The sequence below is a fragment of the Melospiza georgiana genome, chromosome 9 (assembly GCF_028018845.1).
Source record: "Melospiza georgiana isolate bMelGeo1 chromosome 9, bMelGeo1.pri, whole genome shotgun sequence".
Taxonomy (NCBI): Eukaryota; Metazoa; Chordata; class Aves; order Passeriformes; family Passerellidae; genus Melospiza; species Melospiza georgiana.
In genome coordinates, this window is record NC_080438.1 from 17,671,532 (window position 1) to 17,689,198 (window position 17,667).

Below are 17,667 nucleotides of genomic sequence, written 5' to 3' on the forward strand. Positions count from 1 at the left end.
GCGGTTGTCATGGCGACGGGCCAGCCGTGATTGACGGCTCGAACAGGCAATCAGCGCCCTGCTCTGCAAACCCGCCCCCGCGGCGGCTGCTTGAAGGGACGCGCCAGGCAAGAACTACTTGTCCCAGCATGCCGTGCGCGGGAGACCCCACCACCGGCGGGGGTCTGGGGCGCGGGGCATGATGGGGTCTGTAGGCGCCAGGCGGCGGCTGTCCCCTCTGCAGCCAGGCCACCCGCGCACCCCAACGCAGGCAGCGCCTCGGTGCTTACCGGGCAGTGCTGAGGCCGTCTGCCGCTGGGATTGTGGCGATTCGATGCGGTTTGCTAATATGACGATTTGTAATCTATATATTTTGTATTTTGGATGCATAAAAATAATTTAGTTTTCCTTGCTGCAATGTAAAACGCAAGGAGCCCCGGAGTATCTTCCTCCCTGTGCGGAGCACCTGATGCTGGTCCTTGGTGCCACTCCGAGGTCCCTCCACCCCTTCTTATGGTAAGCAGGAGGGTCCCTTCTGTCTTCCTTGTCAACTTGTACAGCCAGGAAGTTCACTTTCTCAAAATGCCCGCTACTCTCCTTGTTTTGGTCTTGGCCCTATTTTATACCAGTGGCAGAAATTAGGCAGCTGAAGACTATGCAGAGTTACAACCCGAGGTTTATCCTCTTGTCAGGCAGCCATGCCAAAGGGATCATTTCCGCGGTGCAGTGGGACTGGCGCAGACCTGAGGCTGGAGTCCATTCTCTTTGAAGTTCAGTTAATAACTTTAATAGCTTAATTGTGTAATGAGTGGAATGACTTCAGTATATCCACTGTACCACTAGCTGCCCTTCATAACTACAGTTCTGTGACCTGAAAGCGATTTTGGGGGCTTTTTTTATTTGTTTGTGTTTTGTTTTTTTTTTTTAATGACGGGTGCGACACAGCTGTTTTTAACATTACTTCCCCTTGTGGAGAAGCCTAGGTCAGTAATCTGGAGCCGGCATTCCCATCCTATAGGGAGTATATTACAGTGTGGAGAGCCGCCCGTCACGTGCGGCAGGAGGGAGATGTGCGGCACAAGGTGTCAGAGGCCGCGGGAGCCGGTGTGCACGGCCCGGCACAGCCGAGCCTAGCCCGGCACAGCACGGCACGACACAGCCGAGCCTAGCCCGGCACGGCACGGCCCCTCACAGCCGAGCCCGGCACGGCGCTGCCCGGGGGCCGGGGCGGGCTGGCGGAGGCCGCGGCTCTCCCGCCCAGCCGAGCGGAGCCGGGAGGCAGCGGCGGCGGGGGCGGCAGCGGGCACAGCGCTCCCTCGGCCGCCCCCGCGGTGGCGGCGGCCCCTGGAGGCCGGGGAGCGGCAGGAGCGGTGCCGGTGCAGGTACGCGGGGACCTTTAGCAGCGGGGAGAGGGGCGGGGGTGCGCCCTGGCCCCGGCTTCTCCTTTGGCTGCGGCGGGGAATGGGTGCCCAGCCCTGAGGGGCAGCGGCTGCCGCGCTCCGGCCTGGCCGGGGACGGCAATGCGGGCGCGTATGGGGATGGCTCCCGCCCCGGCCCTGTGCCATCCGCAAGGCTGCGGCAGCCCGCGGGGCTGGGAGCTGCCGGCAGCGCCGGCAAGGGGAGAGCGGCTGAGGGAAGGGCCCGGCCCGGCCCGGCCCGCTGTGACCGCCCCGGCTGCCGAGACCCCGGCCGGGCTGTGGGGGAGTGGGGGAGCAGGGGGCTGCCCTCTGGGAACGGCGCCTCGAGCCCACCGTGAGGACCAGAAATGCGTTTGGGTTTGTTGGTGTTTGGTTTTGTTTGTTTTTTTTTTTTTTTTTTTTTTTTTAATCTAGCACTGATATTGACAGGACTGTTGCAGGGGCAGAGTAGGGCTTAATTTTAGAAATGCTGGATCAGCTGTCAGTAAGGTGAGTGGAAAGCACAGCAGGCTGTACTCTATCCTGCAGGACAATGGAAGCCTGATAAAATAGGAGCTGAACTTTTCTGGCCTCTGCATGGGCCTGTTCTTAGCGCTGCACTGCTGACTCCAAACTTTTGTTGCGTTCCTGACAGCTGGGGAAATTGAAGGTCTCAAATCATGTCTGAAACAGACTGTTGTTCTTCTGTGTGCAGGGGCTGCTGGAGGAGACTGGATGTGACTGGACATTTGTCTTTGATCAATATCTTGAAGATGATTTTTTGTTTGAGATATATACAAAACTATTCTTATAGGAATCAAAAATAAGCTGCCCAATAAGGCACACCATTATTCACAGCCCAGGCAGTCTTCTCTGTTCTTAATGTCATCTGAAAAAAAAAATTCCTGGCTAGTTCTTTAATATTTTATAAAGCATTTATAAAATGTTTGGGAGTCTTTATAAAGCATTTATAAAATGTTGAATTTAGTACCAGATCAAAATGTAAACATGCTGAATACTGTGCAGAGTAATGTCTTTAAACACGTTTATAAGGTTCTCATCTAATCTTTTCCCCTCACACTGAGCTCAGATGTGAGCCTCTGGCTAATCATGATTCAATTACCTCTTGTGGTTCATTATCACTGGTGGTTTGCACTGGGTCTTTTATGGCAAAAGAAAAAGACATAATCCTGCCAAATGACAAGTTAATGCTCTCAGATGATTTATCTGAATTGCAATTTGTCATGCTCCATTTCCCAGAGTAAACTATGCTAATAGTAATGTATAAGAAAACCTCTGCCTCTCTTGAAAATTCCCTTTCTTCCACAGGTGGGACATAGGCTTGTAGGTGTGGGGGAAAATACTGGCTACAGCAGTAGATAATTTTTCCAGAAGAGTGCATGGTCATGAGAGGCTTTTAGTGCTCCTCCTGAGTCAGGATATCTAGCACATATGCTGTGTTGTCAAGTGAGAGAGGAAGAAGTTTTCAGGAAGTGATCCTGTAAGTCCAAATGGACAGAAATTCCACTATTAAATAAGTGTCCTGGCAGCCTAGCTGTAAGTTTAAGAACTTGGCCATATTTTTCTTGAAATTCTGCAGAAAGTGTGCGCTAATATGTGAAAGGTCTGAAATTCAGTGTAACGTGTGAGTGCCTTTCACAGAAGATAACACCTGGAGTCCAGGTTGTTAGTGCAGACTGATCTGCTGCTACTCTATTGATGCTAGCAGGCTTTTCAATGGACAAGGGCTGCTTTTCTTTTCAGAAATGGAGAATCCTGAGGTGGCTGTGAGCAGCTGCAGTGCACATGATGATGAAAACCTTTCCAGCTACAAACGACACTCATCGGTATCACAGGAGGCACTTTTGGAAGACCAGCTTAGAAGGAAGTTAAAATTTTTCTTCATGAACCCGTGTGAGAAATTTTGGGCCCGGGGCAGAAAGCCTTGGAAACTTGGGATTCAACTACTCAAAATAGTAATGGTTACAGTCCAGGTGAGTACCTATGGAAGCAGGGACTCAGCTTATGGGAAGTCAGATGAATGCAGGTGATGTGCAATTCATGGTGTGGTGCAGAGAAAGGGAAAGGATAGATTGCAAAATTATCTTATTTGCATATATGTGGCTAAGATCTCAGGTGGCCTAATTTTCTCATAAAACTATGGACTGAAAAAAACAGCCTTCCAGTACAGATGAAAGGAGCTGTGTTTAAGGGCTCAACTTGACCTTTTAGTTTACTTTCTTTTTCTTTGCCATTTCTCCCCCAAAGGATGATGCATCTGTTACCCCAATACCCACTTCACTGTTGTGTTTGAGGGAAGGAGAAGTAGTTTCTGTTTCAATATCACAGTGATAAGAACTGAAATTGGTGACTTTTTTTCTTTTTTTTTTTTTTGTTTCGCTTTTAACTTGCATATGGCATACAAACTCTTGCATTGAAAAAACCCTCAGAAATTCTTCCTCTCACCCAGCCTTGCACCAGAGATTCCATATAACTCATGTATCTGCTGCTCAAAACACAATTGTTTGTCTCAAAGTTCTGTGGTTAAGGCAGAAGAAAGTTTTCACAAAACCTTTCTAAGTCCTCAGGTGATCCTTCAGAGTTGCCCACATGTGATTTCCCTTTATGGTCATACCAGTACTATGGCAATACATGTATAGAAAAAAATGTTTTCTTTCCATTTGCATGAATGATGGCACAAACTGCAGAGAAGTTCTCCTGCTGTGCATCTGGCAGCATGTTTGTGTCCCTTACTGTTTCATTTTTAAATGTGTCATCATTTTCTGATTGTCATCTCTCCCATTTTGCAACTAAAAGTAAAATTTGATGATGGAAGAATCCAGTAAGAAAGGAACTAATGCTGATTTCATATTTTCAGAGAAAATCTGCCTTGTGGTAATGCAGTCTGTGCACTGTTGGTTTGTTGGTGTATTCCTGTGGGCTGAGCTTGCCTACAGAGCACTTCAGTATCTCTGTAACTGGGTTACCCTTATCAAAACCTGCATATCCAGTTTGCACCATGGCCATAAATCTGCAGAGTACTGATTCAGACTTATCTCTGATGAGTTTCTTCACAATACACCTGACACCAGATTTGAAACAACAGTCAAGCAATTGTGAGCTCCCAGAAACAATACATCTTGTACTGCTAGAAACCTTTTCCAGTCTGGATAGTAGCTAACAGTTTTGTGCTCACTTTCCATGAACGGTTGTAATATATATTTTTAACCAGCTTCAGGTGTTACTCTGTTACAAGCACAGCTTTGGTGAATTATTCTCAAAGCACTTTTCACTGAAACTTGATTGAGAGATGTTTGTTTTCCTGAGTTGTCCTCAATTTCCCTTTTGTGGACTGGAAGAAGGACTTCAAAGTGGGGTCTTGTTAAGTCTGGTCCTGCCTTTTTGGCTGAGGAACAATGATATTCCCCCAGGGCAAGTCAATTGAGCCAGGCCGAGCTAACAAAGCATTTGTAACAGTATATAGGGAGCTCAAACCTGAGATGGTATCATTTTTTTTGTGAAAATTCAAGTCCTTGGCCAAGATGCTGTAAACATGTTAGAGACACATTGTGAAACCCACTGTTTCCTTAAAGTCAAGCTTTCATTTCAGCAGCTGTGGGATGGAGCCTGCATGTAACTGCTGCGTCTACCAGTGAGGCAAAAGGCTGGCTGTTCATAGAACAGGTTCATGTGTTAATCCAGAAGCCAACTCTGTCTTTGAACAGGAAATATGTCTTTTTCAGCTGGTGGTTTTTGGACTGAGCAACCAAATGGTGGTTGCCTTCAAAGAAGAGAACACTGTTGCATTCAAACACCTGTTCTTGAAAGGATACATGGACAGAATGGATGATACCTATGCTGTATACACACAAACAGATGTCTATGACCAGATATTCTTTGCAATAAACCAGGTAGGAATTGCTGCTGCAATATGTACAATATATATGATCTTTGCCTGGGCACCTCTTTTTGAATTGAACTTCTGTGCCAATTCCTTAAGACTAAAACATCAACTCATTTAGGTTTTCTGTCATTACTAGAGCACTGTAGTGTGGTAGCATCCTTAAAGCTAATCGGTGTACTGGTTCTACACTAAAAGCACTCCTTGGATTTTAGCCAGAATCATTTGCAGGTAACAAATTAGGCTTTCTAGTAAAGATTGGAAGGAGAAAAACATAATATGCAAAAAGGTATTTAGATCCAAATCCTGTACTTAGTGTTTTTGTCAAATAACTTAAGATATTTGAGGACTCTGCTGTTGTGTGGTTTAGGTTTCACAGTTCTTTAAATGATGTTTTAAATAAAAGAAATGGGTTATAACCAATCCAAACACTTCTGCTTTGCTTTGTTTCATTGTTTTGTTTTGCTTTGTTTTGTTTTTTTTTTCTCAGAGACTAACAGTTTTGTTGCTATATAAATTGGTTTGTTTGTTTTGGACTTTAGTACCTCCAGCTGCCCAACATCTCTGTTGGAAATCATGCTTATGAGAAGAGGGGAGCAGAGGAGACACCTCTGGCTGTTTGTCAGCAGTTCTACAAGCGAGGAATCATCTGTCCTGGAAACGACACCTTTGACATAGACCCAGAGATTGTGACTGGTGATGAACCTGATCTATTTTATCAGTTCTTTGGGAGGATGGGACCTACATTTTTGATAAATTCTTTTAAAAACTTTACAGTATGATATAGTCTTATCACATAATCTGTATTGAACTTACTACCAGCCAAAACTGGTAAGAAAAGTTCTGTTTAACTAATCCTCACCTCCAATGTCTAATGCCACAAAGAAGTGATGGGCCTTTGGCACTGGTGACCATGTAATACAAGTGTTTGGGGCTAATTTTCAGGAGTGATCCCTGTGAATTCATGATGAGTAGCTTGGCTGGTGTTGAAGGAAGCCAATGTATTTGTCAGTTGGCTTCTCAGATGACTCCTCACTCAAGTGTGCTATCTTGTCTGGTGTAGCCAACAGCTCATAACAGCCTCAGGAGTGTGACAGGCAGATTACAGTTAAAGAGCCTGATAATCCATGAGATATTGTTGTGAGTCCTTATCCATTCCAGACTGCTTGTACATTGAGCCAACGACTTCTCTGCACAACGCCACGATGGGAAAGCACAATTTGAATTTCACTCTGGATTTCCCCAGGTGAGGAGCAAAGAGCACCCCCTGTGTGGGGGTTTTGGTGCATTCTCCCTGTGCAGGGCTAAGCTGAAGCTCTGTTGCAGGCTGGTGGCAGTGCAGCTCATGTTCAATCTGAAGGCAATCAACCTCCAGACCGTCCGTCACCACGAGCTCCCCGACTGCTACGATTTCACTCTGCGGGTATGTGGAAGCCTGCCACGTGTGCTTCTGTTCAAAACCAGAAAATGACTTCCTGCTTTACTGCACACAGTCAGCACAGGCATTTTCTGAAGAGTGTTGAGTACCACTGGGTCAGTGGTGCCTGGATTACTCTGGTATGGCTTAGTGTACCCTGTAAATAACCAGCAATTGTCACTGTGGGAGGTTAAGCTTTGAGTGCTCCTGATGTGGTCCTGAAGTACTTGCTTGGCTTACAGCCACTTGTGCTCTAATCCATCTGAAGTCTAATGGAAGTGTAAATCTCTTCTCTTTAGAGATGCTTCTGGGAAAGGTTGTTTTCAGATCATAGAGGAATGAGAATGCAGTTAAAAAAAAAATCACTAGTAAAACTAGTTGATCAAACAATTTGTGGGAAATACATGGTTCAGCAGATTTGTCTTTCATTTTGACACCACTTATTTGAAGATACTTGAATTAGTTTAAGCTTAGAAATGTTTGTCACTTCTCCCCTAGGAGAGTTATTCTGCATCATTATGCAGGCTTAGCAATACAGTGGGCTAATATGTAATTGTTTAACTTTATAAAGACATGCATATTTTCTTTATTTGTTGTTTTTAATACAGATCGTGTTTGATAATAAAGCACACAGTGGAAGAATTAAAATAAGTCTAGACAATGACATAGCAATCAGGGAATGTAAAGACTGGCATGTTTCTGGATCAAGTAAGTGACATAAATGTGTTCAAATTTTCATGCTGAAATTTTGTCCATTAGCACAATGTTTGTTAACCTTTTTCTTTATGGAAATGTGAGATACCATCTCTAGTATGTGCACTCTATATCTGATTTTCTAAGAATTTGTTGTTCTTCAACTCCTGATCTGAAAACCTGGGAATCCAGTCACACCATTACTTTCTGTAGCAGTTCTCAAGGCTTGCACCACTGATAATGTCAAACCAAACTTTGTCAATGCCTCACTGAGCATCCTTCTCTCTTTTGCTACTGAACACTCTGCTCATTTCTTAAGGCAGAGTTGTGAAATGTTCTAGCACCAGGCAACAGGACACATGATAGTGGTTGAAAGTTGAAGCTGATTTACTCCTATTTCAGGACTTAGCACCAGGAAAGACAAGGGAGCATTGTTGGTAAAGCTTGCTGGAGTGGAATGGCTAGAAACTCTTCTTATTGTTGCTTAAATGCCATTTGCTGTGTATTTTGCTGTAACTGAGGTACACAGGATAGTTAAATTTCTTATACAATCACTCACAAGAATGAGCCACCTTTGTTGGCAGATATTTGGCCCCGGTCAAAACCTCATCTTTTTTCATTAGCAAAAGGAATCTCTTAGGCAGTCACAGCCCCGGTACCGGGCCGGCGGCTGCCGTGCCAGCAGTGCCCAGCGGGCGGCGCTGCCGCGCCCGCGCTGGTGCCGCAGACACGGGGCCGCTCCCGGAGCCCCTCGCTGACCTCCTGAAATCTTTCAGCATTAAACATCTCATCTTTCTGCTGTCTCACCTCTTTTCAGCTGTATGGTAGGTATTAAAAACAAACAAACAGAAATATTTGGTGCAATGTTTAACATTAGATGATCAAGAATGTAAATTTTAGTAATGTAAGGGATGGAGAACTCATGTCTAACTCAATTCTGATCTTGACTATCTGAGCAATAGTACAAGTTATCTGCACTGCCCTAGGACAGAAAAAGCTGATTATCAAATATGATCTGAGAGGGAAGATACATATAATAATGTTCCTAGGATTTAAAAAAAAATCTGAACAGCTCTATGACTCCAAAGGCCATTCCAGTCCCTGTAAAATGATTAACTTTCACCTGTAATCCTGCAGGGCTGTAAGAAGCACTCACACTTTGGTATATTTTTGATGTGGTATCAACCCTCCTAAATTTAGTGAAGTGGTATCTGTAGTGCAGATGCACTTCTGTCTGTCATAAAATATGTCAGATGAACTTTTGTTGGAAAAAATACTACAATTTTTCTTAATTCAGTTGTATAAATACAGTTAACATCAAAACTTGATTTTTACTTCAGTGATGATCAACAAGAATAAAGGCACTGTAAACATGTACATTTTTGTTCTTGCAGTACAGAAGAACACTCATTACATGATGATCTTCGATGCTTTTGTCATATTGACTTGTCTGACTTCATTGATCCTTTGCACACGATCAGTGATTAAAGGAATTTGGCTCCAAAGGGTGGGTACAGCTCCTTCTTTGGAAAGCCTTGTCTTGTGTAAGCCTGATTAACTGTTTTCTTTCCTACTTTCCCCTAGGAATTTGTAAGCTTTTTCCTGTATTATTATAAGAAAGAAGTATCTTTCAATGATCAAATGGAATTTGTCAATGGATGGTACATCCTGATTATAGTTAGTGATGTCCTAACTATTGTTGGATCAACTCTAAAGATGGAGATACAAGCTAAGGTAGGAAAACTGTTTCTGTCCAGCCTAGGTTTAAATCTCTCAGAGGACTTTAGGCTGGCTGTAATTGCTTCTGAGTGGCATGATATTTTAAAACTCTACCTTCTCCTCCAGAATTGCAACTCATGCATGTTGTTTCTAGTAGCAAGATTTAAAAACTCCAAATATCACTCTATATTATAGTGCTGAATTATTTTTGCTCCCTGTGACTCTGAGGAATAAAATGTAATTTGTCTCTGACTTCCTCCCTTCCTCACTTATTTTTGCTCATTTGATGAATTTCTTCAAATTTAGGATTTAACTTTTGGAACTCTGTTTACAAGTGTTTAACAGAGTCTCTCTCCTTAAATATCACTTTGCTGCTTTCCCAGCTTCTGTTTTCCAGCATGTATGTGACAGTCAGCCACAGCAGGGTCTGGGCTTTCACTTCCTAAAATAGACTTGATATGGACAAAACTCAAAACTTGTAAAACATTATGTTCTACAGAATTAAGAAAGAAAAATTATTATAATATGCTATCCTGAGGCACTTTGATATTTAGATAATACTGGTCTTCACAAAGTCTGTAGCAGACTTTGAAGTGTGACATTGCAACATAGTGAACTTTGGACACTCGTGATGAGAGGATGGGTCTGAAATCCATCTGCTGACAGCTTGGCTATCACAAACAGCCTGTACAAATTGCCCTTCTCACCACAGGACCTATAAACTCACTGAGAGTAGAAAGAAGCTGTGAGGAAGCTGGCCAAGACAAGAGATAGCTCCATCCTGCTTTGGGAAAAGCAAAAAAGAGAACAAGATTGGAATAAGACCTTTGCCTTTGGGATTCCTATATCTTATATTATACATACATCTATTTATATGTGCAAGAGTATTTTACTAAAACTCCTCTCTACAGGTACATTTTGGTCCATTTGTGCAAGCTTTGTGGACCATAATGACAAGATCCTGTTCCATGTTACTGTATGAAAGTGGTTGAATCACAAGTTCACATTAAAGTAGCCTAAATTTGTTTCTTGTTAAGTTCTAAATGAATTATGCTGATAGGAAAGATTAGCATTAATATCCATTGCCAATATCTATTATTTTTGTTTTATTCTTAGGAGAATAGAAAAGAAATGAATGAAAACTTCTTTTCAAATAAGCTGTCACGATCCATGTCAGAGTAGAGCTGCAGTTCAGGAACAGAGTACATGCTATTTTGGATGAAAACAGGCCAGTATCTATAGGTGGAAAAACCAGCAAAATAGAATTCAGATAGAACTCATTAGAAGCTAATTAGTCTTCTCCTTGATAGCTTTATATAGCTCATAGTTCCCAACTACATAACAAGATCCTCCTGAGTTTTTATCTGAGCAATGCTGACAAGTCATGCTAGTTTTTACAAAGAGCTTTTCCTATCTAGTGGAAGAACTTTATTTGTTCTTTGTCATGTTCATACTGTCCATTGGGTTGCAGTGCAGAGATTCCTAAGATGCTCTGAGGAATCTGTCAATGCAGGTTCTAGAAGCTGTTGCTGCAAGTCTGGAAGCAGCATGAAAATGTTTGCAGTGCCACTGCAGATCTTGGTGAGCTGGGTACAGAGGAGGTGTCTGTGCTTCTGCAGTGCACCTGCACTCTTGGCCTTGCAAATGAAGCTCATCTTGTTAGAATCTGTTTTACAAACAGCCATGTGTAAAGGCATGAGCAACTCATTAAATGAGTTGCACTTCAAAGTGCCCCTGCTCTTTCATGGAACCTCTCTCTAATGTATATTGCCTCAAACTAATTTCTAATTGGAGAGAGTTTGCCAAAGGAAAAATGTTTCTAAACAAATTTTTGTGATAATGAGTCATTATTTAGAATCTGTCAGTTGTTACAATAATTAATTATTTCCTTTTTTTTTTTTTTTTTTGCTTCTTCTCTTGCTTTTTTTCAGAGTCTGACAAGTTATGATGTCTGCAGCATACTCTTAGGAATATCTACCATGCTTGTGTGGCTTGGAGTAATTCGCTACCTAGGTTTCTTTCAGAAGTATAATGTAAGGATCTCCTGGGATCTTCATATTGTTGGTATTTATTCTGTTTGTTGCTATAAGAGGACTGGAGGAAGTTTCTGGTTGAATTCTAACTGTTTGCATTGCTTTGTGCAGCTTCTTATCCTAACACTGCGAGCAGCATTACCCAATGTAATGAGGTTCTGCTGCTGTGCTGCTATGATCTACCTGGGCTATTGCTTCTGTGGATGGATTGTACTGGGACCATACCACGTGAAGGTAATGTTCTGACCAGGAGAAAAGATAGCTTGAATAACAGAATGAGAGGTGACTACTGCTGTTTTCTAGTTCTCCATGTCAAGGCTTCCCTTAATGTAAAAATAGTGCATCTTCAACATGATGCTGCTCTGTTTGAGGAGTCTGACTTCCATGACTCAATCAGACTTTCCTCAAGTTATGAAAGCTCCAAGTCAGAAGTGGAAGCTGCCGTGACTCCCAATCACATGCTGATATTTTAAGAAATAATTTCCATTTTGCAGAACACGAGTATCAGACTAAAACTTAGGAGACTTTATGCTTATCCATCTTATGACAGAAGTTTGCTTATCTGAATTGAATGTGCATGCATATAGGAGGTGCCAAGCTGTTTGTTCCTCAGATGTTTTACTGTTTGCACCTTGTCATCCCCTGGGTGTAGGAAGAGATCTGAGGCAGCCAGTCATCTCAGTGAATGTTCTTCATGTTATGTACAGTCTTTGTGTCCAAATAAAGCAGTGACAAAGCCTTGTCTTCCCTACTCTAGTTTCGCACTCTGAACATGGTTTCTGAATGCCTTTTTTCATTGATCAATGGAGATGACATGTTTGCCACCTTTGCACAAATGCAGCAGAAAAGTTACTTGGTTTGGTTATTCAGTAGGATCTACCTCTACTCCTTCATCAGTCTGTTCATCTACATGGTGCTGAGTCTCTTCATTGCACTCATTACAGATACATATGAAACAGTCAAGGTAAGCACAGACTCTTCATTTGGAATAACAGTGCAAGATTGGTGCTATCAAACTGTCATCTCCCTCAATCTTTTAACTTGCAGTGCATGCCAATCTAAAGAATAAATATAATTGCTACTTCTGAGGGTGCAAATTGATGATGGGAGGGTTTTCAATCTCTCTCTACTTTGTTTTTCTTAAAAAGTGTGTTTTTCTGCTCCAATGGAAGCTAAATATCAACTAAACAACACTATTTTCACATTAGGTTCTGTGAATCTTCCAATTACAGACTTGAGCAGTGTCAAAAGTGGTCTGGAGAGAATTTGGGTTGGTGTAGGTTTTAGCCTTGTTAAAAGTTTAATGAATTATCAATTTTTAGCACTATCAGCAAGATGGCTTTCCAGAGACAGAACTTCAGAAATTTATATCACAGTGCAAAGACTCACCAAACTCTGGGAAATACAGGTTAGAGGAGGAAAGTTCTGCATCACTCTTCTGCTGTTGTAATGGTATGTATCTATATTAAAATTACCTATTAAGGTATATACAAAAACAACGTGCTAAAAAATGTCCCTGGTACAATGTTTATGAAAAGTACTTAAATTTTGGGGGAAGTTGTATATGTGGGAGAAACCCACACAAAAATCCCAAACTATTTCTAATGAACAGAGAACTTCAGCAAAATGTCTACAGCCAACAATTTTCTTAGAAAATGTGAGGGAACTTCCAAATTAAGAAGCACTTAATGCAAAAAATTACACAGAAAGTAAGATAAGGCATACAGTAACTTGGGAACCCCATAAGTGTAATGTGTAGGCATTAACATTTCCTGTAGTCACTGTGACAGGCAGGACTAAGAGAACTCCTTCAGTGTCCTCTTATCCACTTTGTAATCACACCTTGTGCAGGTCACAGGCCTGAAACTTGGGGAGAAAATCAGCTTGTCAAGGATTTCAGACAGCATGCAGTTTAAGATACTACCACAGCACTTGGAAAACATTGCCTAACTCCCATTATGGAGGGAAAATGCTTCAGTTATTTGAAGTTGTGTTTCTTCAGGAATACTGATTGCAGGATATATGGTTTATATTTAACCTGCCTGGCAACAAGTCTGAGTCTTCCTTGCTGAAGAGGCTTTTGGTGGGGGAGCTGGAAAATATTTGCCTCTTGTCTTGATTAAAAAGATCAAAGGTGCAATTCCTTGGTATTGGGCTTTTCTGGTGGGCAGTGTTGTTGTATGCCTGATAGAACACGTTTATGAGAGGGAGGAGATGGGGGGATGTATTTTGGAGCAAGGAGATGACAGAGCCTGCTGTGAGCCAGCCCCTGTTCTGAGCGAGTGTTTTGCTGGAGATAAAAGTGTGGGATGAAGCAGAGCAGGGCATCTTGCTCCTGGGTGAAGGGCATGGACACATTAATATTTCCTTTTCTGCACACACCTCTCAGTTTAACCAGACAAGAAAGCCACCAGAAGATGGGTCAGGGTGGGGATGTAATAATCTTCCAACTGACTGTGCAGTGGGGATGAGGCATCTAGGAGAGCAGTCTCATATTCAGAATGTTTTCTGGTGGTTCATAGCAGTTTCTTGTCAATGGATGTCAAATTATTAATAGTTCAGTTGCATTTTTAAGGCTCCTTGTACAGTGAAACTATTATTTTGGTGCATGTACCTGACAACTTCCCCCTCCTCTCTTGTACAGGTTGTAGTGGACATATTTAATGGATTGTGGGAGTGTATCATGGAGGCTTTGAAGCAGCACACATTGCAAGAACTTGACAATGGAGCTGGTGGAAAACCTTATTTCTGAAGACTTAATTTGCTTTTCTCAAAAAACAGTGTAAGCCTATGGCAGAAGTTTATGCTAAACTTACAGACTTTTGATTGGACACACTGCTACTTCAGGGGGTTTGGGGATGGTTTTTAGTAGTTTTATTCTATTTGATTCCTTAGTTAAATTATGCTAGAATGCAAATGGCATAAAAACCTGTTTGTGTTCAGAGACTTGGCTAGATTATAGAAGTAGAATATAAATGTAGTAACTTCAACTCTAAGTAGAGCTAGTGCCAGACATCTTCAGCTTTGAACACCAACCTAGCCCTCAGTACTGCAGGCATTATCTGTCTGTGGCTGACCTGTTACTGAAGGAATGAAAGCTCACTAGAGCCCTCAGCATTTTTTGGTTTTTTGCACTCACATAGTAAAAATAAATACTATGAAATTTAGTGTAATTTGTTTCTGGAGTCATTACACTGAGTTGATACACAAACCACTCAAATATAGCTGAAAGCACAAAATAAATATTTCTTTAAACACAAGTACCACTGGATGTAAGTGGCAATCTATTCTCAGAGAGGCTGGGATGTGCCAGGCTGAACTGAAGTTCCAGGGATGAGCTGAGTGGGAAAAGTTCTCATGTATCAAGCACTGGGCAGAGTCAGTTACAGTTTTCAGCTTAACAGTGTTTGGATCTTACATTTTTAGAGGGAAAATCAGACAAAAACACTTTCAAAATACCTATTTTTTAAAAAAATTTGAAATCTTCCTCTGGCATACAGGTCTGTAAACCTGAAGTCTAAACTGATTTAAAGACACAGGGTATTTGTTTGAGTCTAATCTCTCCACACTTTAGAAACTGGATGTTTCCTAGCAACCTAATAATCTGCTACTGTCAGTGGCTGGATGAAACATTAGCTCGTACGGAAGTTCAGTTTTGACAACTTAGTTTATATTCTTTGTTGATTGTGATACTATTTAATGGATGCCTTATTTTATAAAGTCTATTCACTCTGGGAGCAGAATAGAAAACTAAAGGGAAGCATATTTTAGAGAATTTGCATTTGTGAGCAGCATTGCTGCAGCTGTGTGTGACAATGCATAATGCTGTAGAGGACACTAAACATGTTCTGTCTGAATGCTTACACATTTTAAATGTGCTACAATAAACACTTACAGCTGCAGTAAATATTGAGTGTGTCAGAATTCATTCTAAGAGTAAATATGTTGCCAGGTTAATATAGGAGTTTTGTTTTTTAATAATGCTATGCAATTTCTGGCATGAAATGGAGAGTGGAGTGTGTGAATTTGGATTTCCCATGGCCATGCCAGTTCCTGTGGACCCTGGTGAAGACGTGCTTCCAGCTGATGTTTAACAGCATTTCAGAATTTGCCATAGAAACAAATATTCAAGTATTTAACCTTACACTAAAAACACTCCTCAAATTCAGCATAGGCAGAACAGATTATTCACAGTATCTGAAAGTTTTGTGTACTGAGGTCCTTCTCTTTCAAAACCTAAAACTGAAGACTTTTCAAGAAGACACAAGGCAGTCTTGCCTCAAAAAGCAAATATGAAGTGACCATGTTTTCTCTTGACACGATTAACTCCTTATGGATCTTTGACAATGCACAAAATATAATGTGCACATCTCTATTGTGTACAGTGATTGATGTAAGGAGCTCTGGCAAGGGTGGCAAGCACTTTAAGATCAATGTAATGCAGAAGGCAGACTTGCATGGCTTTTTCATACAGAGTTAAGAGAAAGCAAAGATTAATAATTCACTTAAAATGCAGGTACATTTTGTAAAGAACTATGGAATACTTTGCCAATACAATTATAAAGCAAAAAATGGTCTGATTTCATTTAGAAATGGGATAGAACATGTGCTTTGTCACCATTAACTTACTGACTTGGCAGCAAGTTTCAAGAAAATTTGACAGAGCTCTAAAGTATCAAATTCTTACAGAGTTTTAGAATAACAGAGAGAAAGCATGTTAATAGAAGCCTGCAGTATGAGCATAAGGCATGGAAATCAACAGGTGACCACAAAGCAGGAAAATACACTGTATACAGAGTCTTTCTATTACTAATACAAGTGGTGAAGCCTTCCACTGAAGATTGGTTTCTGTTGCCTGAAGTGAAGCACTGGAAATCCCTGGTAGATCTTTAAGTGATGACAGGTGCTTGTGCTACAGCTAAAAAGTCAATAAACTGAGATGCAGAAATTACTTGGAAAACCAAGGTCTGTGTTACTGCTGCTGGATTCCATAACTTTTAATTTAGCATTGCTGGGAGTTGTGTGGGTTTGGGGAGGAAAGAGTTGATAAATTACAAGTTGCCTTCAGACAGTAGTGGGCAGGGGCAGACTGTGAGGCCAGAGGGGAGGGCTAGCTAAAAGAAGGAGAAGGATGTTTAAAGCAAGGATAGGATGGGGTGAGGGGAAAGAAAGGGACTGCTTATAAATTTAGCAGGGCAGCAATCGTGTATTTCTGGCTATGGGTGCAGGCTGTTACACTGGGAAAGAAGAACAGTACCCTGAAATGTTACAGGCTTCCAACTGCTCAAAATGTCCAGTTCTGACTGGGAAAATAAATGCTGCTTGTATTATATATATGATACTTACATTCTGGGTTTTTTTAAAGAAAGAAGCAGACACTCAAACTTGCGTTGTTCACCTTGGTGCTACTGCTGCAGTCTAAGTGCTTACTTGTCCAGGTTTCTGACCTGTGTGATCCTTGGTGCTAAAGATATTCATCTGCCTGACTATTTTGCTCACCTGAGAAGAAGCCAGTCAATGCTGTGTTTTCTAGCCTGCTGGCTGCTTTTGAGATGAAGTACAGCTCAGCCAGATCTGTGGCTGCTGCTGTTGTGTGTGGTGAGGCTTTTTAATCTTATCAACATATGATGTGCTGGTTATGGCCTTGCAGAGCCAAGATGTGTGACAGTGACCTTATTCTAAAAATCCCTTGTGACTTGAGTATCAGTGATCTCAGCATTAGCAATGCTGGTAGCACATGTAAGGCTGCATCCTGGAGACATGGGTATCTTTATGCTGATACAATCAAGCAGGCACAGACAGAGCTGTAAAATGCAGCTGGGGAGAACAAGGAAGCAGATAAAGCATCTGATAAACTCATGCTTAAATATGCCCTCCTGACCAAGAAGCTGTGGAGGGGCAAGAGATTTTCTTTGTTCTGATTCTCACTGGGCTCTGGAAAGTCCAATAGTCAGTATTTCCTCATGAAAATAAGTCACAGAGTGCTGTATTGGGCAGCAGCTGTTCTCCTACCAAGGCTCATTTCAATGCCAATGTTTTGCATATACAGTTAGGGAGAACTTCTTGTTTTCAGCGAGCCCAGATCTTCTAACATAATGAAGTTACACTGAGAGGAAGAGGTGGAGGGCTTACTTGTTTCTAAGTACCAGTTTCCATGTTGGATTGAAGCACATTCTCAAGAGAAGGTAAACAGTGTGTACACAAAAGAGTAAGAAATCAAATTCAGAGGTATGAGCATCTATCCAGTATTAAAATGTGTAAAGGCATAATTCATCTGGCACATGGGGAGACAGGAATGGAAACAGAGGTAGGACAACACACAGACACTGCTGTATAAAACAAAACTTGTGGCTGCACCTGTGAGGAGCATCCTCCTGCCTCAAGCAGTAGCTAATGCCAGAAGAAGCCTTAAGAAAACCTTCATGCACTAGCTGACACAATGCTCTTGCAGCTAATGTTGAGAAACTGCATATGGATGTTTGTCTGGGCTTTTGTTCCTTCTTCTCCCTTACAGTGTGACCACAACCA

At 41.9% G+C, this 17,667-nt stretch overlaps 1 protein-coding gene across 3 annotated transcripts; it reads left to right on the forward strand.

Annotated features, from left to right (window-relative positions):
* The first annotated feature begins 233 nt into the window (after positions 1-233).
* Positions 234-16,091, forward strand: MCOLN3 (mucolipin TRP cation channel 3). 3 transcript variants are annotated; one of them, XM_058030272.1, is made up of 14 exons: positions 234-495; positions 3,141-3,370; positions 5,120-5,287; positions 5,820-5,973; positions 6,439-6,523; positions 6,604-6,700; positions 7,303-7,402; positions 8,782-8,894; positions 8,972-9,121; positions 11,038-11,139; positions 11,251-11,373; positions 11,897-12,103; positions 12,462-12,591; positions 13,784-16,090. In XM_058030272.1, exons 2-14 carry the CDS (start codon positions 3,143-3,145, stop codon positions 13,801-13,803), a joined length of 1,677 nt encoding a protein of 558 aa, XP_057886255.1. In that variant the 5' UTR covers positions 234-495; positions 3,141-3,142; the 3' UTR covers positions 13,804-16,090. The 3 variants fall into 3 exon arrangements, with proteins under 3 accessions (XP_057886255.1, XP_057886257.1, XP_057886256.1); XM_058030273.1 differs by lacking the exon at positions 234-495 and adding an exon at positions 1,309-1,361 and having other exon boundaries at positions 13,784-16,091; XM_058030274.1 differs by lacking the exons at positions 12,462-12,591; positions 13,784-16,090 and having other exon boundaries at positions 11,038-11,170; positions 11,897-12,022.
* The last annotated feature ends 1,576 nt before the right edge of the window (positions 16,092-17,667 follow it).